The 22654-nt window shown below is 46.7% G+C and overlaps 2 protein-coding genes across 6 annotated transcripts in view; one reads left to right on the top strand and one right to left on the bottom strand.

Moving 5' to 3' along the window:
• BICDL1 (BICD family like cargo adaptor 1) overlaps positions 1-6054 on the top strand; it is a 67561-nt gene extending 61507 nt beyond the window's left edge. For all 4 annotated transcript variants that reach the window (XM_083478641.1, XM_083478640.1, XM_083478642.1 and 1 more), the window contains one exon: positions 1099-6054. In XM_083478641.1, coding sequence (XP_083334767.1) covers positions 1099-1299 — 201 coding nt within the window. In that variant the 3' untranslated portion in view covers positions 1300-6054. The remainder of the gene's footprint in view (positions 1-1098) is intronic.
• Positions 6055-7242: 1188 nt separating this feature from the next.
• On the bottom strand, positions 7243-22654 carry RAB35 (RAB35, member RAS oncogene family). 2 transcript variants are annotated; one of them, XM_083478934.1, is made up of 6 exons: positions 22318-22654; positions 16405-16455; positions 15647-15770; positions 10889-11013; positions 10398-10522; positions 7243-9543 (listed from the first exon to the last, which is right to left on the bottom strand). In XM_083478934.1, the coding sequence occupies exons 1-6, from the start codon at positions 22367-22369 to the stop codon at positions 9412-9414; spliced, it is 609 nt and encodes a 202-aa protein (XP_083335060.1). In that variant the 5' UTR covers positions 22370-22654; the 3' UTR covers positions 7243-9411. The 2 variants fall into 2 exon arrangements, with proteins under 2 accessions (XP_083335060.1, XP_083335061.1); XM_083478935.1 differs by lacking the exon at positions 10398-10522 and having other exon boundaries at positions 22318-22586.

The raw sequence follows: 22654 nt of genomic DNA, 5'->3' as shown, positions 1-22654 counted from the left end.
CTAGGTGACTGGCTATGTCTGTTTTACTGATGCTGGCGGTGATATGGTAGGAGTGAAGTGTGTGTGTTTCTGCATGAGTGCACAGACGTCTTCGCTGTGTCCATGTGCCTTTGATGGTTGTTCCTAGCAACCGAGCCCTTGCTGTGATGATAATCCATGTGTCAGATGGAAATTCTTGTTTCTTTCCTCTTGGCTTCACTGATTTCTGGTTAATAATGATTCCCCCCAACCCTCCTTTTAGTGCTAGAGTCTGCTTGTCATGCAGCTCATTCCTCCCATTACATAAGCCCCGAGTGCAAAAAGCTTTGATGGCTGAGAGAGAACTCATGGCAAGATTCTTGGAGCTATTTCACCTCAATTTAGCATTTAAGTGATCTACAGGCACTACAGTTTAAATAACGGTACCCAAATTGCCCTTTGCCATGATGCACAAGGAATGTGTTTCTGTGCAGAGGCAGAACTTAGTATGCCTATCTGCGTATAATACTGCTACCACTAGTACTTCTTCTACTACTACTTTTTATTATTAGACATTTTTATCCCACTCTTCAGCCAATAAAGGCTCCCAGAGCAGCTTACAAATAATCAGTGGGAAGACATGTTCTCTTCTAAGAATTCATGACACAAGAGGAAAACGAGTTAGGGAGGGGAGAGGAAAAAAGCAGGCTCAGGCCCTAGTTATTAGTTACAGATATTTTGCAACGGGAAGAGTAATGGGAAATAAAATTGGCAGAGGAGGCAAAAGTTGCTGGTTTTCAGTTGAGCCAATGTACAGAGTCCGATCTCTCCCTCTCCTGGTGAGTTCTCTGCCTACAGGAGCGCTGTGTTTGTGGAGGCTGGGCTGCCTGCTATTCTGTGTTTGCGACTTTGTTTGCAGAAGCTGGCACAGCCATTTATTTATATGGGTGGGAGGGAGTAAAAAATAACATTTTTGGCAGCATGACTGAAGGGAGAGGGGGACCCCAGAGCCTGAGGATGGCCCAGGTTTTGCTGCTTCTCAACCGTCCAAGAATTTGGCCCCTTTATGTTTGTTTTATCCCTCCTGCTCTCTCTTTGTCCTTCCTGTTAACAGCGTTCCTTCTTTCCTTCCTGCTGCAGGATGACATGCAGAGGGTCATTGACCAGCAGCTGATGGACAAACATCCAAAGGAGTGGAGCCAGCCCACCTATTCCTTCTCCAGCGGTCACGGGGCAAAGCGGCGCACTAGACCCTCCCCCTTGCTGAGGCCAGAGCAGCAGGGGTCAGAGCCCAGCGGGGCAGAAGGGAACCGCCTCTTTTCTTTTTTCAAGAAAAATTAATTGGACAAGAGCAACCACTCTCAATTCCTTTTTTCCCCCTTCCTTTTTCCTTTTTTATTTTTATTTTTTGAGATGAAGGATGCTGGAGAGAGATTCAGCAAGTCCAGCTTGTGATGGATGACGGTCTCCAGTTCCGGTCACAGAAGAAGCCGCCAAAAAAGAAAAGAAAAAAAGGGGGGCAAGGAGTCCCGTCCCCCACCCTTAAGAACACTGCACTAATCTTGCAGGCTGCGTGGTCTGAACTCAATGTTTACATGCGTCATAGTCCAATCGCCGGTCTTCTGCGCGATAGCAATTGAAAAGGACACTCTTTGATACCTTAAAGCAACATGATAAGAAAACACACAACCTTCAGGGTCTCTTGTTAGGTCCACTCTGTTTCTGCTGTGAGTAATCCAGATGTCTTAAAAGTCATTCTCTTCTGCAAAAAGAGGAAACTTTAAAGGACCAGTTGAGATGTAGGAGCCAAGGAAGGGCCGGGGGCTGGGGGGGGGGGCAAACGGGGAAGAGAGAGAAAGGGGAAAATACCCATTCATTTTATTGGCTGAGTTTCCATTCTTTTCATCAGACCAGAGGGCACCAGGTTGGCAAACGTGGGTCATGCTTATCTGTCCATTTCTCAAAAGTGAGAGAGAGAGAGAGAGAGAGAGAGAGAGAGAGAGAGAGCAGTCGTGGCTCCTGGTTTGGGCAGAGCCAGACAGAACTCAACAGACGGAGGAGTGTTTGTTCTCTGTCCTGGTCTCTCTCAGGGTGGGTGACTAAGCAAAAATGTAAGCACGCTGAAGGCAGTTCAGCTTCCACGTCAGCTCTGTTCCCCTGCTCTCCTTTCCCAGAGGTTGTGGCTGCAAGGAAATGGGCAAGTCTCTAGCCAGCTGGAAGTTGCAAGTATGCTGCAGCAAGAGTCTAAGAGGGGCAGCTGCTCCTGTGCCTAAACAAGCACCATACCCAACAAGCAGAAGAATCCCTGGACAAATCCTGCTGCCTCTGCTTGTGAGAACCAGAGCCCAGGTTTTTGCAAATCCTTGGAATTCACAGTATTCCCCCACCTCCCCTCCCAAGTTTGTCCTCCAGCAAAATGAGACCACTTGCTGTCTTCTAAACCTTAGGCCAGGACTGGCTACGTGGTGCCGTCCAGATCTTGTTGGACTACAGTTCCCAATATCATGAACCTTTGGCCATGCTGGCAGGGGTTGATGGGAGTCCAACAAGATCTGGATGGCACCATGCTGGCAAGGGCAAACAGCAAGTGCCACCCTGCCCTGCCAGTGACGGAGAAGTGGCGCCAGCCTCGGAGCCAATTTTGGGAGAGATCTTGCATGTAATTCTGAAATCAGCACCAATGCCTGTGCTGCTTCTCTGCTGGCAGTGGTCTGCCCACAGAGGTGCTGCCTTGGGGGCTTTTGCTGCCTGAGGCAGTGGCCTCACCCCACTAGCCCTGATGTTGGCTATCTCTGCCTAGGTGCTAACCCCCCGCCCTTGCTGCTATTGTGAGGTTAAATTGGGAGTGAGGCTCATGGAAGAATAGAAATGACAGGAGCGTGGCATTTTCACAAAGGGGAGGCTCTACTGCTGAGATGCGGGAGCTGTTGAGACTTCACTCTGATCCTCACTGACTCCCAACCAGCATGGTCAATGGTCAGGGATACTAGGAGTTGGGGTCACAGGTTCCTCACCCCAGCATAGGTTAAGCCAGATTCCATCATTTCTTGGCATGTTAGTGTTCTAGGCTAGGGGGAGCCAACATGATGCCCTGTGGGTGCTGTTGGGACACTCAATGTCTTGACTATTGGGCCTGTTGAGAATCCATCAACAGGTGCAGGGCAGCACATTTAGCTATTCCTCTTCGAATTGGAGGAAGGTTTGGGGGAGCTCCAATCTAGAAGTGGCAGAGCTGAGATGCATGTGAACTCTATAGGAACAAATCCTTTTCCAACCATAGACAGTAGGTGGTGTATGAACGCCCAGTCTGCTGTTATATCTTCTCTTGGCCCTCCAAAAACAGGAACCCAACTCTTGCACCTGCTGCAGATGCCCTTCACGGCTGGAACAGCCAGCAGAAATAAACTTGTCCCATATAGATTTAGACTTAGTGCACATTATACATTTGAAGCACATTTCCCCCTTAAAATTCTGGGCACTAAAGTTTGTTAAGAGTTGCTGGGAATTGTAACTCTGTAAGGGATAAACTACAGTGCCCAGAATTATTTAAGGGAAAGAATGTATTTTAAAGATATAGTGTGTTACAGCCTTAATCTGGTAACTGGCTGTTAGAGCAGATTGCTTGCAAGGGAAAGACAATTGCTTATGACAAGGATGGGGAACCTGTAGTCTACTGGCTGCTATTTAACTACAGTTCCCATCATGCCCCTAACTATGTCAGCTGGGGTTGATGGGCATGGCAGTCCAACATTTGGAGGACCATGGGACAGATAGCTCTGGTTTATGTAGAAAGGAATCCCTGCGCTGTGAGTTCTATTACACCGGGGTGGGGAACCTGTTGTTACTGGAATCCCATCTGCCCCTAGCCAGCCTGGCCAATGGTCAGGGGATGATAGGCGTTGTACTTCAGCAATATCTAGAGTGCCCATAGGTTCCTGATCCCTGCATTACACCAGTCTGGAACAGAACATGAGTGGCAACATTCATAAAGGTATTCTGGTTAAAATAGTGTGTAACAGAACCTGTTATCTATATCCATACACTGGTTTGGCAGACAGCATCCTTGAGCACTGTGGGTCTTCCTTTTGAGTAAAACCATGCATAGGGTGAGGCTGAAATCTTAGGGGGGGGGGGAAGGAAAGCAGCGTCTTTCCTAAAATGTGATACACCATATTTTGCCGCCTTCTCCTGAAAGGTTAGCTGCTGCCCATTGCATTATGGGATAGTGAACTGAAAGCAATAAAGAGAGAACAGGGAGGGCTGGTCTCCCTCCCCCCTCCCCCCCCCCCGCCTTGAGAAACCTGACAGCCACACTTGTAGACTGTTTCCAGGAGTTGCCAGTCCCCCACCCACGCTCTCTGTGGAGCATTGCCATCTGTCATAACAGCACAGCTCCACGCCCCCCCCCCCACCTCCAGCCACATCATATTGTGATATTATTGAACTACACAGCCAGGGGTGATGGAGCTTCGTGACAGGAGTGGGGAGCTCCATTAATTTGGGAGAAGCCGGTGGCTGCAGAGCAATTGCAAGGAGCCACACTGCCCGTTTTATCTCCCCCCTCCCCGCATTAGCTGAGAATCCTCACATCAGGGGCATCAGTCGTGGTATCACTACCTAAAGATCAGACCAGACAAAACATTACACAGATTCATTCAGTTAATTCTTGCACCTAAAAGTGCACCATGGTATATTTTGGAACAGGAAAGGGAAAACTGTGTCCTGTTCCACCCGCCACCCCCATTCTGGGGACTGCGACTCCCATCAGCCTCAGCCAATGTGATCCAGCTGGAGTCCAACAACAGCCCAAGGGCTGCAGTCCCTGCCCCTGTGTTTTACAGCCTGACATGCGTTTTGCCTGTAAGCAAGAGGCAGACTGATAATGTAAGAGAGGCACTTGTGGAGCCTCTGGCTCCCTCCATCATTGATCACTGCCAAGTAGCTAACCTTCCCTTAGGAGGAGCAAAGAAAGCTACAGCAAAACAGTGGCAGAACAGAGATGGCCCACAGCTCCTGCTTTCCCTGTGTTTGGCTATCTGGGATCCTTTTCAGCTTTCTCTGGCTGTGGGTTGGGCAGGCTCAGCATTGTCAAGAAGGAAGCAAAGCTAGCAAGTCCCATGGGTACACTTCACATGGGAGGTGCAATGGGCCACCAAGTCTATTGCCTATAGCAAAAAAGAAAGTAATTGGGGGGGGGCACATCAGGATCCAGAGAGGCCCAGTTCCACATGGCAAAACTGATCCTCATTTTTACCATTTGGAGGAGGGCAAGAGAGATTGCATGGGTGAATGCCTGTCTGTAATAAAATAAATCCCTGCACATCAAAAACTTGCCTACCAAGAAAGGCAGCAATTCTAGAACATTTCTCCAAGTTTTATTTTATGTGCAATTAAGAAGAAGAGAAATGAGGAGCATTTCAGTCGCTCAATTCCCCATTATAGAGACCAGGAAGTGAGCAGTACATAGCCTTTTTAAGAACATTGGAAGAACCTTCTTGCCGGATCAGGCCCATCTCTTCCAGTATCCTGTTCTCACGGTAGCCAACCAGCCCTTTTCACACACGATTTGATCTAAGCTGTAAGCCAGAGCTGGGGCAAGCCTACAGTCCTACAGACGTTTCTGGAGTCTCAATGCCCATCATCCGTCACCCACTGGCCATGCTGGTGGGGCTAATGGGAACTGGAGTCTAACGACAGCTGGAGGGCCAGAGGTTGCCCAGCCCACCATAAGGGAACTAGGAACCTACTAGCAATGAGTATTCCCACAGACCATGGCAGGTTCTGGGGACAGTTCGCACCTCCAGAGGCCCTTGGATCTGGATCTGTCAGCGTTCCCCACTTCAGCAGCTCAAACCGCTTACCCAAAAGTAAAGCGAGATGTGCCTGGGAGCTGCATCAATAGGCTTCCCCCACCCTGCCCAAAGCCCTTGGAAACCAAGCACACAGCAGGGATGAACAGACAGAATGTATCTATAGAGGTATATGTACATATTACACAGTGCAGTAATTTTTGTATGTAGCAGTAATGTAAATAAATGTACTTTTTATATAAATATATATATAAGATATTCTATAAAGGCATATTTTAGTAGAAAACGCCGCTCTACTGCTTCTTTTGTAAATAGTTCTCGTCAGAATAAAATGGGTCCTTTCTATGGGTACTGTCTTTCTATGGGTACTGTGAATTGCTCACTGTTGTAGGGGGGAAGAAGAGAAGCTGTACCCTGCAAACATTGATAGACTCCAACTCCCATCAGCCTTGACCACTGGTCATGTTGGCTGAGGCTGATGGGAGTTGGAGTCCAGCAACATTGCAGGGGGGGGGAGAGACCTTCTTTGGGAGTTCCAACAGGGAAAAGCACTCCCTTGCTGCATTTAAGCCAGTACTGGAGAACTGCTTGGCATACTGACATTGTTGGACTCCAGCGCCCATCAGCCTCCAGCCAGCATAGCCAGTGGCCAGGTATGATGGGAGTTGGGAGTCCAGCAACATCTGGAGGCCCACTGGTTTCCCTGTTCCTGACTTCAAACGATAGTAGCATGTTAAAAATAATAATTTGTGGTGTTCGTTTAGTGCTCTTTATACAAATATATGCCAGTTGTTCACAATGCAAATTACATAATTGAAATACTACAGGTTAAAAACAAAAGCACTTCTCAACAGCTCCAAAACCAATTCAGACAGAATGAATGATCCAATTGTGCTATTTAAAAAAAAACCCTTCATTTTCCATAGGATTTCTATTTAAAGCACCTAGGAAAATAAAAATGTCCTAACCTAGTACCTGATGGTGATGCTGACACTCAGGGCGGCTTACTGAACTGTTCAGCTTGTAGACTCCATCCCAGATGTGTCTCTTCTGGATTATAAACCAGCTTTCATTTTCCTAGAGATGAGGAGCAGCCATTGCTTTTTATCCAAAAATCTTAAGTGTATAACCACATTTTTGTACTCTACCCTCTTGCCCCCTGCTTTGTGTAACATCTAGTCCAATGAAGAGTTCTAGACAACTCAGAAACCTGCCACATTTAGGGAATTTTGGTTGGCCCCAATGAAGGTGGTGGGCCCAACAAGTCTCTCCCCTCCGCTTTGTGAAGAAATATAATCTAGCAGATCCCTTTCCAAAAGAGGCTACATACAAGACATTTGCATACAATACATTTTTCTGACGGGCATATGGAGCCTAACTGGGGGGGGGGGGGGAGAGGAGAGAGTCAAGGAAGCCAGAGAAGAAATGTGCACACCTGGTATTGGGGGAGAAGCAAAAGACAGGAGCCTCAAAGGAAGATTTGGCAGCTTGGCACCTTTATTTTTAGTTTTTTAAAATTATTTAAAAAGCATAATTAGAAAGTTTCAATATACAGAAATAGTCCTAGCAAACCAGTTAGACATTCCACCGCTTGACATCAGCACCGCTAAAAACGCAGCTCTCCCCCCCCATTTAATACTCCACAGGCACCACCCACTAGCACTGTCCACCAAGTAAATCTACCACCGTGAAGCATCCTTTAACGACTGGAGTTTATGCAGCAGCACTGAGCAAAGACAAGAACCGGGAGAGGTGCTGCTAACGGCATCCTTGGGAAAAGCATCCCATGCTTCAACATCGGAAACCGGGACTGCTGCATTGGCAAAGCTCACACCCACGCCCCCCCCCCTTTCACAAAAGACCACTGCAATATGAGAACCATCCCCCCTCCCTGTCACACAATGAGGATCCACCGTTGCTTCAGCCCGTGAGTTCCAAAACAGCACGTTCCATCATTTTCTGCGGGCCTCTTAACGCTAGCCATTCCTTCCCAATTGGTTTGCTCAGCTCACATTCTCAATTCTGGAATTAGTGAGAAGTTAAGTTACAATAGACGCACAGAGCAGACAGCTGTGGAAGATGGGCAGCTGGGATGGATGTTGTCTTTGAGAACAATTTCACCGGCCGAAACCTGTCACATTCGCCGCTTGCGTGGGAAAAGCCTGCAGTCAGACTACTTGCAATGCGATTGCACAAGGGCTTTATGCAACCATAATTGTTGATTTTTGTTATTCAAGGCAAGCAAAATAATAAGGGTTTTCAACTTAGCCCTTCTTGCATAATTCAATGTCCAAAGGGTCAGTGACGCTGGAGAGCCTCCTATCAATTTCATATTCAGGGGGAGGAAGGAATCATTTTGGCTGAAAAACATGTGCTCTTCTATAGCTTGAGCCATCTTAATATGCTAGGTGAGCTCATTTTGAAACAATGAGGAGGTAAGCCTCTGGTTATTTCCCTCCTAAAGCCCACCATAGCCATTTAAAAAAGAACAAGGGGGATAAAAACCTTTTACTTTCAGCATAACCAGATCAGAAATCCAGTCAAAACTGCACAAACCACAGCAAGAAGCCCCATCCAATACCTAAGAGACCACCTCTGGTCTGATAAAGGACACAGAAAATAGCCTGTTGACACCTGTTGGGTGCAAGCACCATTTGGAAGAGCCAGATACCCCTTTAGCTCTTAATTTGTGGGAGAAGGGAACAAAGCAAGAGTCACAGAGAATGTTGGCAGCCAGAAATGCACTTTTGAGAAATGCACATCACGTAACTGTGTACAGAATGATGAGTGCAGGAGTGGGGAATAGTTTTTGAGAGATTTACACTTTGGTAGCTCTTAAGGATGTTATGGGAGAGAGATTCCACCGGGGTGGGGATAATACTAGTTTTAAGTCTCACATCTAATTGCCAAAAAATTCATTTCAACTGGCCAGAGAAGTTAAATTGGGATGGGGGTGGGGGAAGCCTCTCTCACCCCCTGCCAGGGAGTGTGGAGAAGAAAGAGAGCACAGCTATTCCAAGAAGTGACAAAGCTCCAGCAACATTGGCTATTCTGGAGACTGGGGAAAAAGGAATCTCGGAAGGTTGCCCACACAGCCTGAAAAAGTAGCTAAGGCCTCCATCCTAGCCTGAAGGTTAACAAAGGCTGAAGAGGAATGAATGCCAACAAGGGGCAGCTTCACTTAAGGACATTGTACTGTACTCTTTGGAGGGAGAGAAAAAATTGTGAACTCTGAAGAAGTCATGATTGGTCGATAATTAAGAAGGCAGAAGCGACAACGAGGGAGGCGCAGCTGGTTAAAGCACAATATACATTATGTACAAAACTCTTGAGATCAAAAGTCCACTTGGTAGGCAAAGTCATTTTTGTCTACAAGATGTTCTGGGGGGGGGGGGAATAAGGTAGGAAAGAGGGGGCAGAATCACCTCCATCCAATACCTCCTTGGCACTATTGTGGTAAGGTGCCTCCTGACCGGAAAAAAATGTGGAGAGAACTCATTTAAATAACGGCACAAACTGAGGGGTGTGCGGGGGGGCAGGGAAGAGTCCTCCCGTGGCCTAGCCCAGTGGAATCGCCGCCTGCATCTGGCTGGAAGGGCTGAGCTGTCTGAGGGTGCAGTCTCTGCCGCAAAAGAAAAGGGCATTAGCAACACCGGGCCTTCTTCCGTTTACTGTTCTTCGTTAGCTTCACCACATCGTTCTGTTGCTGCTGCTGCTGCTTCGCTAGGTTGTCTTTTTTGGCTCGCAGAACCAACTCTGTGATGCAGTTGAACATCTGAAAAAGAAAAATGCAAGATGAGAGTGGAGAACTCTGAACAACAATAAGCAACACGCCGGAAAGCAGACCAGCAGCAGTCTCTGGCTACACCAGAAGTGGCCAGTTCTAGAATCAGGGGTACTGAAGACATTATGTTAGCTGGCCACTAACTAGAGTTAAGAGCTTGGATAATGGGATCACATGTTCCGTCCCGAGCTCCTCACCCCTCTCGCCCCTCTTGTTCAGCATGGCAGCTGAACAATGTTGTCCCTGCTGAACACAAATTGAGGGGTGCTAATGAACAAGCTTTAAGAACAGGGATGCAGAAGCTCCAGATGTTGACAGATTCCCATCAGCCCCAGCCCCAGGGCCAATGATCAAGGGAGACAAGGGAAGGGGTAGTCCAACCCGTGGAAGGCCACGGGTTCCCTAACCTGCTTTAAACGAGCTGTGAGGGGCAAGTGACGTGGTTCTGGATAAAAGCCTTAAGGATACTAAATGGGGAGGGGACCAGAATAAGAGGTAACTTTTGAACCACAACTCCCATCAGCCCCCAAGGTAAGGAAAGGAAATATGTGGCCTTTCACATGCTGTAGGGCTGCAACTCCCATCCCCCTGACCATCGGCCCCGCTGGTTATGCCAAAGTACTCTCTTCACCAGCCTCCAGAAGCAAGTCTATTGCTTTCTACTTCCTACATATCAGGCACTCAGCAGAGAGAGGGATGCTTTCTTCACAACCATGTCAACGCCTTCTTTGGTATGTAGCCTAGAACAGTCAAGGGATCAGCAATGTGCTCATCAGAAGCAACATGTCCCCTGTGGGATTAAACGTAAGCCGCCACCTCCCATCTTTTCCTTGGTTATCACTTACTTCTTCCACATTAATGTTCTCTTTGGCGCTGGTCTCAAACAGTTGGATCCCCATCTGCCCAGCAAATTTATAGGCGTCTTCCGTCTCCACCACTTTCCGTTCTGGGTCATCATTCTTATTACCAACTGCAAGGACCAAGAAGTCATATTTAGCATTTATACAGCTCTTCAAGGTGATCAAAACCTTCATATTCTCAGTAATTCAGACAACAGCCTTATGAGGTAGAGCCATATGATGATGCCCACATTGTAGGTTGGGGTGGGGAATAGACAGAGGATGAGAGACAGAATCTTGCTTGCGTAAGACCACCTGAAAAGCTCATGGCTGAAGTGCAACATCAACTGGGACTTAAACTGAGAAATTTAAGCTGGTTCACAGCTCAATCTGCCACTAGGATTCTTTAGCTACCATGGGAAAGTGCAGTCCTATGAATCAGCCAACAGCTGGCCACACTAACATGACTCAAAGGCTGCTCAAACCAGGCAGCTTACCTAATATCCGGCACACATCGTCGCAATTCTGGTTTATTTCATGCAACCACCGCTTGACGTTCACAAAGGACTCAGCGCTCGTAACATCATAAACCACAATAACCCCGTGTGTCCCTCTGTAGTACCTGAGGAGAGAAAGAGGTGTGTTAAGGCATGTGTCTGTGACACTTTGAGATGCTTCACATGCTTGCTTATGGGGGGGGGGGTGACAAGGAGAGAGAAACACCAGTATACCTGAAGCAAGCAAGATGGCTGTGAAAGGCTTGGGGTTGCCTTTAACTGCTTGGACTGGGCAAATAGAAATTGTGATAGGAATAGAAGGGCAAAAACTGGAGCCTTTGAAGTGGGGAGAGGGGAACCACACAAACAGACAATGATAGGCTGCCTAGGCTTCAGCACTGTGGGGGAAGCACATGATGCAGGAAGTAGAAGCAAGATTCTGTGGGATGCAGTGTTGGCAGAGATGGTTCAGAATCTCAGATTACCATGGAGAAGACTCTGTGAGCCATGGACAACTGCTGTCACCATGAGCTTGAAATGGATTAGAAATTCAGAAAAGAGAGATGAAGACAAGAGGAAGATGTTACAGAAGGAATGATGTTTGCTGAACCAGTAATGTTACCGGCCAGCAAGCCATACTTGGGTAGGAAGTTTCCGAGCATGATAGGAATCCAACAGAACTGAGACATGCAAGGCCCATGGAAAGATTTGATGGACAGCTTTTTTGGTGGAAAGATTGTGGCATTCACAGCTGCTATTTTGTGGGGAAGGGACCACAGTTCAACATTAAGGCCTGGTACGCAGAAGGTCCCAGGTGCAAACCCCAAAATGTCTGGGTGGGAAAAAATTCTCTGCCTGTCAGTCAGTGTAGACCAGGACGGGGAAACCTTTAGCCCTCCAGATACTGCTGAACCACATATCCTATCAGCCCCAGCCAGCATGGCCAATAGTCAGGGCTGACAGGAACTGCAACCCAACAACATTTGCAGGATCAAAGGTTCCTCACCCTGGAGGAAGACAATCCACCACCAGATAAACTAATAGTCTCAAATGGTGTGTGTCAGAGCTGCCCGAGGTCCCAGCTCACAAAGGACCAACGCCAGTCCGTTGTTATATACAAAAGTCTTTATTGAAGTTCAGTTTGTCTTTCACATCAGCAGCGCGCAGCTCTACGTCTGAAACTCTAGACCGCCGAAGCTCCGTCTGAGTCTCCTCCCCCCAGACACCAGTTTAAGACTCTAGCCTTGCTCCACCTCTTCCTCTGCTCTTTCCTCCTCTGGGTCCGCCTGTCAGCTGGGGTCTCGCCCTTCCTAGACTCTTCTGACGCTGAGTCCCCTGAGTCTTCCCCCTGCCTCCGGCGGGCTTTAGGACCTGGTTCTCGATCCGGGCTTTCTGCTGTCCCGCGCGCCTGTACATTTGAACTTGGCGCGCGCACGCCCAGCCGGCAACCTTCCTCCTGACCGTTTCACTGCTCCTGTCACTGCTTCCCCCTTCGGGGAGGCTAGCTGGACCTGACACCTGGGACTCTTCCCCCCCACTCTGCTCTTGTGGGGAAGCTGGTCCTGATCTCCAGCTGCTGCTTTGGGAGTCCCCGCTGGCCCCCCGTTTCTGGTGTGTCCCCCCCGGGACCCCCCTTGCCCTGACCATCGGCGCCTCCTTCTGGGAATCTTCTGATTCGCTGGAGAAGCTCATGGAATCTCTCGGGTCACTGTCATACTCCCCTATGCTGCCCTCAGATCCTTCCCCTTCGCTCTCCATCTCCTCTCTCCCCTGTGCCTCTGTCCCTGAGCCCCTGACAGTGTGTAAGTCAACCTGATGTGCTAAAAGATGGGATGTAAGACCTTTGGGCAGGGACCTGTTTATTTGCTGCCATGAACATTAGATGGTGTAGTAAAAGCAAGAGCAACCTGTAGGCAGGCTTACCACCAAGCAAATGGCACAATGGGGGGAAAGGGTAGGAATAGAAGTCGGCTTTTACATGTTAATAAGCTTATTGTGCATTAAACAGCATCTGGACTGGTCACCTGACGTCACCCTGCACACCCCCTTGGTTCCATTTCAGTAGAATTTACCAGATACAGTCTTAAGAACATCAGCTGGACCACACAACTATGTTTCTTTGTTGCAACAAATAGAATAACAAAACACAGAACTAGACAATTGTAAATCAGCAAGTGTATCTCACATGCTGGTTCAAACCTACTATGCGGCCTGCAGCATTTAAGCCTTCAGTCCCTCTTCAGGGTGCAACACCAGATGCATGAGTGCACACAAATCCTGGAACAATACCAACTAAATGCTGCAACCTGAACTCTGCTCATGTGCATTATTTTGGCTGAGCTTGCATGCCACTGGGAGGGGCCAAGTGACGTACAGAGCCCTGAAGCCCCACCCTCTGATCCTGCAATGTCTTGTTCAGCATTTCCTCTGACTTCTGAGATTTCCCCTTGCTCAACCCAGTCTTTATGCAAAAAGCTGAGATTCTGAGGAAACTGAATACCACACTGGATGGCTTCCCTGTGCAATTCTGGGGAACTTGAGTGCACACACCCAGTCCTGGGCATTGCCCTTTATTTACCAAGTGGATGAGGGGCAAAGGCATTCAGCAACTTTTCTTGTTTGCACCCGACATCTTCTTCTGGATATTCCACACAGGGTACTGGTTCAATTCCAAAAGAGCCCTAAGTCCAAGTCACAATGTGGTGTGTTTGCGCGTGTGCGCACACACACATGCACACTCACACAATCACACACAGGAAGAGCTCTACTGACACAGCACCAGTGAGACATGCTGCAGCTGACCCACACTGCCCATTTACCAGATATTCCGCAGTGCCTGGCTGTTTTACCCCCAACACATTTTCCTGTATGAATCTGGCCCACGCAGCACAACCCTCAGAGGATATGCCTCAGGACTTGAAGGAAGTCAGGGGCCAGTTCAAGCAGCATGCTGAAAGCTTGCTGTTCATACTACTTCCTGCAGCAATAAAGAAATGCAAGATAGCAGTTTCCAAACAGGCTTTCATGTAAATTGGGGAGACCCCCACTGCACCTCAAGGTATACCGTCTAGTTAAGACATGCATTTGTCTCATTTCCAAAATATTTGTATTTGAACAATAATTGATTTCGCCTGCAGATACGCTTTATGTAAAATGAATTTCATCTGCAAATCTCATTTTATAATCTAAGTAACATGCCAACATTAACCTCTTCCTCTGCCCTGAAAAAACAGCAGACATGGAATCAGCCTAATAAAGCAAAGCTGATTTCCTGCCCTGATTTGCTCCTGTTCTGTGAACAAGCACGCCTCCCGTGTTCTGGGCAGTGCAAAGCCCTTCAGCCAATATTTTTTTAAAGCACCCATTGGTTGAAGAAAAGCCGTCGTCTTGTATACACACTACGCATTAAAGGCTTATCAACACTGCAAACTTATTCAGTGGTACCTCGGGTTAAGTACTTAATTTGTTCCGGAGGTCCGTACTTAACCTGAAACTGTTCACAGTTTCTGTTCTCATCCTGAAGCAAAGTTCTTAACCTGAAGCACTATTTCTAGGTTAGCGGAGTGTGTAACCTGAAGCGTATGTAACTCGAGGTACCACTGTATTGGTTTAATGCCACTAACTGCCATGGCTTACCTCAAAGAATCCTGGGAACTGTAGTTTGCAAAAGGTGCTGGGGATTTTCTGTCAGTAATCCTTATCTGCCTTAAACACTTCCCAGGATTCCTTGGGGGGAGGGTAGGACTACTGAACTAGTTCAAGTCATGAGGTGGCAGTACACCCTTCCTTGCTCTATAGTAAACAACCCACTTGAGACAACAGACAACAGGATTTTAAAGACTAAAAGCTGGCAGGCAAATAATCCCCATTCAAAATACACACAGAATCTGGACTCAAGTCATCCAAATTACTTCTGTAGGGCACTTCCTCTTCTCAAGCATACGCCTATTTGCAGCTAGCCACACATTTCTTTTTGTGAGCAAGTCCTGCCAGAATGCTATGACGACATCCTCAAGAACAGAACAAGTGCAAAAAGGAACTGGGACCAACAGAAAGACAACCCTCCTACCAAGCTGCGATTCCAGCTCTTAACATTAGATCATGTTGGGAGGGGTAAGGAACTGGCAACCTTCTAGATCAGCGGTTCTCAACATGTGGGTCCCCAGATGTTGTTGGACTACAACTTCCATCATCTCTGACCACTGGTCATGCTGTTTAGGAATTATGGGAGTTGTAGTCCAACAACATCTGGGCACCCACAGGTTGAGAAACACTGCTCTAGATGATGTTGAGTTCCAAACTCCCATCAGCCCCACCCAGCAGGACCAATGGTCAAGGATGATGGGAGTTGGAGTCGAAAGAATCTGGAGGGCATCACATTGGCTAACCTTGGTCTAACCACCACACAGCACAGCAACATCTCACAGGCCACAGGTTAGCAACCTCTGGAGTAGAATCACAGAATCCTCATACCCTTATAATATACCTTTCTGTGGATCTTAACTGTCAAATGCTTTGGAAGACAATCTTGGCAGAAAAGCTAGGTAGTAGTAGCAATAAAAATAAATATTACTGTTATTGTTGTTATTAAATAGTACCATGTGTTTATTAGGCGGCAAGTTCTCATATACTTCCTCTGGTATTGTGGAAAGGCACCTTAGCTAATAATAGGCAAACTTATTTAAGCAACTAATCATTAAAAGACAGGATGAAATCAAGTCCTTGGGTCAACTGACAATCCTACTGAAATAAACTCACGTAGACGTGATGGTCCGGAAGCGCTCCTGTCCAGCAGTATCCCAGATCTGCAGCTTGACCTTTTCTCCATTAATCTCAACTGTTCGGATTTTGAAGTCTACTCCAATTGTGGTGATGTAGCTGCCTGTTGAGGGAAGCAGCACAAACAAGAAGCAGTCAAGCTAATAAGCTCAGCTGTACATACAGAACTTCAACGGCCAACGAAAGGGAGGGCCCTGTTTTCTCACCAGAAAACATTCAAGCTTCAAACCCCGAACAATGAAAATAAAACTTTATGTTTTGTTCAGAAATAAAGACTGCAAACCGAAGAGCATTTAACAGGGAGAAGAAAATTGTGTTGAGCTCACGCACTATTTTGAATGGAAACCTTCTCCCTAAAAGACTTTAAATCATGACATTCAGAACTTTTACATATATGTGTGTGTGTGTGTGTGTGTGTGTGTGTGTGAGAGAGAGAGAGAGAGAGAGAGAGAGAAATGTGTTGCAAGTCGCTTGGAGACCTTCAAGTAACAAGCAGCTAACAAGTTGCAATATTTATTATTATTATTATTAGTTCTGTGAGTATGTATGGGCAAATGGGGGGGGCATCCTTGTCCCACATGACCTGTTATCCCCAGGATCTAGGGTGATGAGCAAGGTGACTTGCCACCAGCTTCCCTGCCTTCAAGCCCCCTTCTCTTCTCCTTGAGTGTGAATAGAAGCATTCTGGAGCTCCTTGGATGGAAAGCTCCTCTGGAGTTGTTCTGGAGCCAGCTTACCTGAGAAAGTGTTGTCTGCAAAACGTAACAGCAGACTGCTCTTGCCAACACCTGAAAGAGAAAAGAGGGAATGCTCAAGGATGCAAACTGAACCAGAGTAGTGTATTTTATGCTTTATTTCAACCACTTTAGAACACAAAGCATGTAATGCTCTTTTTGTTGGGATACATCTAGCAACAGTAGCTTCACATATCTGGGACTCTTAAAGGTAAAGGTACCCCTGACCGTTAGGTCCAGTTGCGGAAGACTCTGGGGTTGCGTGCTCATCTCGCTCTATAGGCCGAGGGAGCTGGCGTTTGTCCGCAGACATGGCCAGCGTGACTAAGTCACTTCTGGCGAACCAGAGCAGCTCATGGAAATGCCGTTTACCTTCCCGCTGGAGCAGTATCTATTTATCTCTTAGGTGTACCCAAATCTGCTTACTAGAGGCAAATGCTTTAGGTTTTCTGGTGAGCAGGTAACACAGATAATCACACCCAGGAGCTCTTATTTGGCTACAGTTTGGAGAAGATTAAGAAACAGGAGTCCTTCTTAAGCAGCAGGACAGATTCTACCAATCCCCTACATTATACAAGCCCCCAACACAAATGAGCAGATCTCTAACTTGAGTCCTCTGCAGGTGCCAGATAGGGGAGGGAACTGGGTAGTGTCTATGAATAATGGCTGGCTAAAAAGCCATGGGAAGGGGCCACTAGGATATCATTATATGAGCTGGTTCTTAATGACATTGTATGTTGCCAACAAACAAGAAAAAATGAAGAACTCAGGACAGAGGCTCAATGAATGATTCATTTTAACTCTTGTAATTAAAGTTTTGTTATATATACTATTTTCTATTTATAAGCTACCTTGGCAAGACTGCAGTCTTGAAGAGCAGTTCAAAAAACATTCTAAATGAATAAATGAACAGCATTACTAGGGGTGGGAAGGGACAGGAAGAACAGCTGCTATAGTTCATGCAGGAACCACATACAAGTCCTCATTATATCATGGAAATCTCTCCATGTTACCTTTTCTGGTTCAGAAGGTTTACCCCTTACAGGATCGATTGCAAAGGATAAACAAGATAAGAAGTGTATAGTTTCTGTGGACTAGGACAAGCAGCATACAATGTACATTACATAAGCATGTGTTCCTAAGGCCTACAAACCATTTTTTCAAGAGAACTGGTAACATTAATATTGGGATTAAATGGTACACCTTTTGTTTTTACCTAATTGGGATTAAATGGAATTTCTGATACTGGATTACATTTTGCCAGATAATGACCAACCACTGAATACTACCTAACCACTGTACCTGTAATGATTTGGGAAGCCCGTCATACCACCCTTTGCACAAGCCACGGGGGTGGGGGAAGTTTACAATAAAATCAAATAATAGTACATAAAATCCATAAACAACACAATCCTTCAAACCACCACCATTCATAACAAATCACTAAACAACAGTTACTAATAGTGGCAACAACTAATTCATTTGTCTCATTGGGTCCCCAAATGGTCCGCGAAAAAACGTTATGTCTTAACCAACTGGCAAAGAACTGAGGCCAGATGCACTTCATTATGGAGGGAGTCTCACATGCAAGGAGCCACCCCTGAAAAGCCCCTGCAAGCACTGAAGAGAAGCCTCCTGCTTTTCTGTCATCTTTCAATTTTTTGAGTGATTGCAGAAGCCTGGAAAAAATAAACATGGGCATATGAAGCTGCCTTATCCTGTCAGACCATTAGTTGACCTAGCCCAGAATGGTCTATCCCAACCAGGCCTTTGCCCTTTTAAAATTTGGGGTTGGGGTGGATTATTGGGTTCTTTTTATTTTTATTATGTATTTTGTGGTTTTGTATTTTGATTATATTCTGTGAACCACCCTGAGACCTCCAGATATAGGGAGGTATATAAATACAATTATTAATATTATTAACAACAACAACAACAATAACAATAACAATAATGATGGCTGGCAGCAGCTCTCAGAGGTATGTTGTCATCACCCACTGTCTGATCCTTTTGTAACTGGAAATGCCAGATGCTGTTATAATAGCGTTCCAGTGCTTGGTGGGGCAATACAGACAACTGTTTTACTACAGTGTTGCATGGGCTCTGTGCTAAGCTACCATTTGGTAACTGGTCATCTAGATGCACCAGTTTTTAAGACATTTTAGAGCAGAAAATGGATGAAGAGTGGCTAAACTGTAAACTGCAGAAAGATCCCCCACAGCAGAGCCAAGGGAGCAGATGGAAAACTTGCACAGATTAGTGCCACTTCATACATTATGCATTCCCTACACAGGCAGCATTTTCATGTATGAATTAAACAGCGTGAAGCATTTTACACAGCACATGTCAAGCATTCAAAACCTTTCACGTACATTATCTCAGTAATCCCAACAACTATCTGAGGAGGTAGGCTAGTATTATCTGTATACAGCAGGTGAGGAGTGGGCTGAAATAATATAATCTTGCCTCTAGCCCCCTAGTGAGTTTGTGGTTTAGGTGAGATTGCAAAGGAGCATTTCCTGGCTCATACACAGCTACTATTGCTAATATTAAATCCTTAAAATGTTTTCTAGAGGCATTTATAAACTGTATGCAAAAGAAGAAGAAAAGGGGGGCAGGCTCTGCCCTTGGGTTTACAGTCTAAGTAAGACTAGACACAAAAGGAACGGGGAAATGTAAAACAGCTCTTACAAATGTTAGCTCTGGGAACAGAGAATTGCTTTTAATTAACCAACACCAGAGGTCTCTAAGCTCTCATAGGATGGCCTACAAATCTAAACACCTACATTTCACAGTTGCCTCCTTCCCCATCCCATCAACCAGGTACCTTACATTCACAATGCAAACTGTATGTCGTGCAATCATTACAGAGAGAATTCTCATAGGCTGTTCCAGTTTTATAGAATGTCCTTTCTCTGAAGGACCACCAAACTGAAAATAGTTCAGAGGCAGGGCAAGACCTTCCTGGTTTTTAAGCTAGTTGTGGTTGAAGGGCTGCTTGCTTGGGAAGCCGGTGCTCAAATCCACATTCAGTTTTGAAACTCACAGAGAAAATAATTCCCTTTCCCTCCAACCTGCTCAGCTCAATTATTGTGAGGCCACTACTCTAAGCTCTTTGGGAGGAAGGGCAGGAAACAATTGATATTAAGCCAAATTACATGTAACGTTGCTGCCAGTACTTGGACCTTGTCACCTGTGCTTGTCCTCCAAACTCTCCACCATTTCAGCATTTAAAATGCAATCTAGCTGGGACGGAGACCTATCCTTTCTGCAACACCACGCTCTAAGGTGTCGTGTATATGAATGGTGCTCCATGAATAGAAATGACAACGCGTAGGCGATTCTAACCTTTGGGTAAATGTTTGGTGGCCATGGAGATTAAGAGGAAGCATATTTAAAATTTACTTGTCATTTCCAGTTACTTGGTCTCCTCTTATAACATCTATACTTTTTTAAAAAATCTGCAAAATACTTTACAGTCTTTCATTCATTATGATTCCTCACATTCAAATCTACCCTCTCCCTCCAAGGAGCTCAGGGCATAATAAATAACAGTCTCCCCTGCGCCTATTTTATTCTCACCACAAGCCTTGAAAGTATGCTGAGGGTTAAGAGCAAGTGGAGATGAACCCAGTGAAAACCTGTCTTGAACTACACCTGTGTTCAAGTATCCTTGTTTTCACCCATGAGATGTTCGACAACATGCAGACAGCTGGCATGGCATAGCGTCTAAGAGAGTTGTAGCCCAGCAGTTTACTCATACATGCCCCGCTGTTTTTGAAGGGTCTTACTCAGAGGAAAGTAATCATAGGATTGAAACCTCATTTACAAATCAGGAAGCTCTTGGTTCAGAATGTATCCTCTACCACAAACACACTAGGTAACCTAAGGCAAGCTGTTTCCTCTCTTTAAGATTTGCAACTTGGAGATACCACTGACCTACCTTTCAAGACTGTTACAACAAGACCATGCACGAGGTAACCAGAGTCTGTGTGGTGTAGTGGTCCAGGAATAGTCAACAATGTGCCCTTCAAATGTTTTGGTCTACAACTCCTATAATCCTCTACCATTGGATATGCTGTCTGGGGCTGATGGGAGTTGTAGTCCAAAACATCTGGAGGATGCCATATTGGGATTAGACAGTCAAATACAAGAGATATCAGAGCTCCAAGTCTTCATTCACCCGCTAAGTGACATAGGGCAGGTCACTTTGTCTAAACTACCTCACAAGATTGCTGTGAGAATACAGCAGACAAGAGATAAATATGCATGCCACACTGACCTCCTTGGAAGAAAAGGTGGGATATAAAAATGTAACATTTATTTATTTACAATACTTATATTCTGCTTTATGGGCCTGAGCAGCTCTCAAAGCAACTTACAAAAGTTTCTCATAAAAATAATCAAGTCTGGTATCAGGAAAAGAAATAGTATGGTTCCCTCTAGGGTGCCAAGATTATTTGAGTAGCATTGCCTGCCCTCATCCTTGGGCTTCCCTAGCATTGTCCTTCAGGCCTCTGTTTACTAGGCAGCAGAGCCCACAGAGAGGGGCTGAGCAGTTAGAACAGCCCAAGAAGGAGGCAACTGTTTTAACTGATTCTAATACTGTACTGTATTTTTGTATTGTGATTACCTGCCCTTTGCTTAGAAACAAACAACATAAAGGAGGAACAGAATAAGCATAATAATAATAATAATAATAATAATAATAATATACCGCTGCTTTACAAGGAAATACTCTGCTACCTCTCCTTGGCATTCCAAACAAGAGCTCCAGGAAATACACGCATACATAAATAGAATATTGTTTTGCAGTAGAAACATACATTCATTTCTCTGACATGCCCCCTCCAATCTTCCACAGGCTAGCTCTTCCCATTCCAGTTTCTTTATTAATTAATTACGAACATTTCTATCCAACTTTTCATCCAAGGAACTCAAGTTGGAGTTTGTAGCTTCCCACCCCCAGCAGTTTATCCTCACAACAACCTTGCAAGGTAGGTTAGGCTGAGAGGTACAATAACTGACCCAAGGTCACTAATTGAGTCTCACCCTGACTGAACAGGGGATTTGAAACACCTCAGGTCCTAGCCCAGCTGTAGCCAACCTGGCACCCTCCAGATGTTGTTGAACTACAACTCCTATCAATCCCGGCCAACTACTGTATTCCTACTATACTAGCTCATTGTTTCTTATACTGTGTTCTGTCCCAGGGATGGGAAACTTTGGTTCTCCAGATGTTTTACATCTCCCACCCTTGCTGATCACTGACCTTGCTGGATGGGGTTGATTCAGCATTCAGGGTGCTTTAACCACTAGGAAACACTAGCTCTAGAGTCACCCTGCTTCCTCAAAGAAACCTCTGGGGTCCCCCCCCCTCGCACCTTACAAACAATACTCTTAAAAGCTCCAGGGTACAGATACATACATTAATAAATAGAAATGAAGAGGGGGAGGGGGTAAACAGATATTATTATTCTCACTTCCCCCACCCCTTGGGGATCAAATCCCTACTCGGCCACGATGAAGCTCACTGGATGACCTTGGGCCAGGCACGCTCCCTCTCAGGCTAGCCTACCTCAGGGGGTTGTTGTGAGGATCAAATGGGGAGAAGTTACGCACGCCACCTTGAGCTCCTTGGAGAAAAAGGGCGGTATACAAAATGCAATGCAATAAATAAACCCCCTCTCCCCCTCCCTGACTTCCCCACTCTCCCCAAAGCTGATGCTGCCCCCCCCAATGCCCAGATGCCCCCCCCCGGCTCTTCCGCCTCACACATCCTCCTCCCCGCTTTTCCTTCCTTCGAGGCTCTTCCGCTCCCTCCCTCCGCGCGGGCCGGGCCGAACTTCCTACCCTACCTCCCACCCCCGGCCCGTGCCCCGCCCCCTCCTCTCCCCCTCCCCCACCCTGCCTCACCGCTGTCGCCGATGATGAGGAGCTTGAAGAGGTGGTCGTAGTCCCGGGCCATGGCCGGCGAGGCTGGGGGAGGGGAGGACCGCCGGGCGCCCCTGGTGCCGTCGCGGGAAGGCCGAGTTCTCCTCAGGCGGCGGCGGCAGCGGCAACAGCGGCGCCTCCTCCTCACGAAGCCGACCCAGCAGCCGGAACTGACAGAAGCGGCGGCAAAGCAAGCGACGGCGACACCCGCCCCCTCCCCTTAGTCCGCCGTCTCGCTCTTCCGCACCAAGGCGCATGCGCGCCGCGCCGCCCGGGCAGCTGGAAAAACCGCCAGCTGCTCGAGCGCGGCTCGCAGCGC

The sequence above is a fragment of the Podarcis liolepis genome, assembly GCF_965112155.1.
Source record: "Podarcis liolepis genome assembly, chromosome: 15".
Taxonomy (NCBI): domain Eukaryota; kingdom Metazoa; phylum Chordata; class Lepidosauria; order Squamata; family Lacertidae; genus Podarcis; species Podarcis liolepis.
The sequence above is the reverse complement of the archived record's forward strand: the minus strand, read 5'-3'. Positions and strand labels throughout refer to the sequence as shown.

Coding starts and splice junctions, on each gene's coding strand:
- RAB35 (XM_083478934.1), bottom strand. CDS start 22,369: ATGGCCCGGGACTACGACCACCTCTTCAAGCTCCTCATCATCGGCGAC. Junction 15,771..16,404: donor TGCAGACAACACTTTCTCAG/GTAAGCTGGCTC, acceptor TTCCCTCAACAG/GCAGCTACATCACCACAATT. Junction 11,014..15,646: donor TTCCGGACCATCACGTCTAC/GTGAGTTTATTT, acceptor TTCTCTCCTCAG/GTACTACAGAGGGACACACG.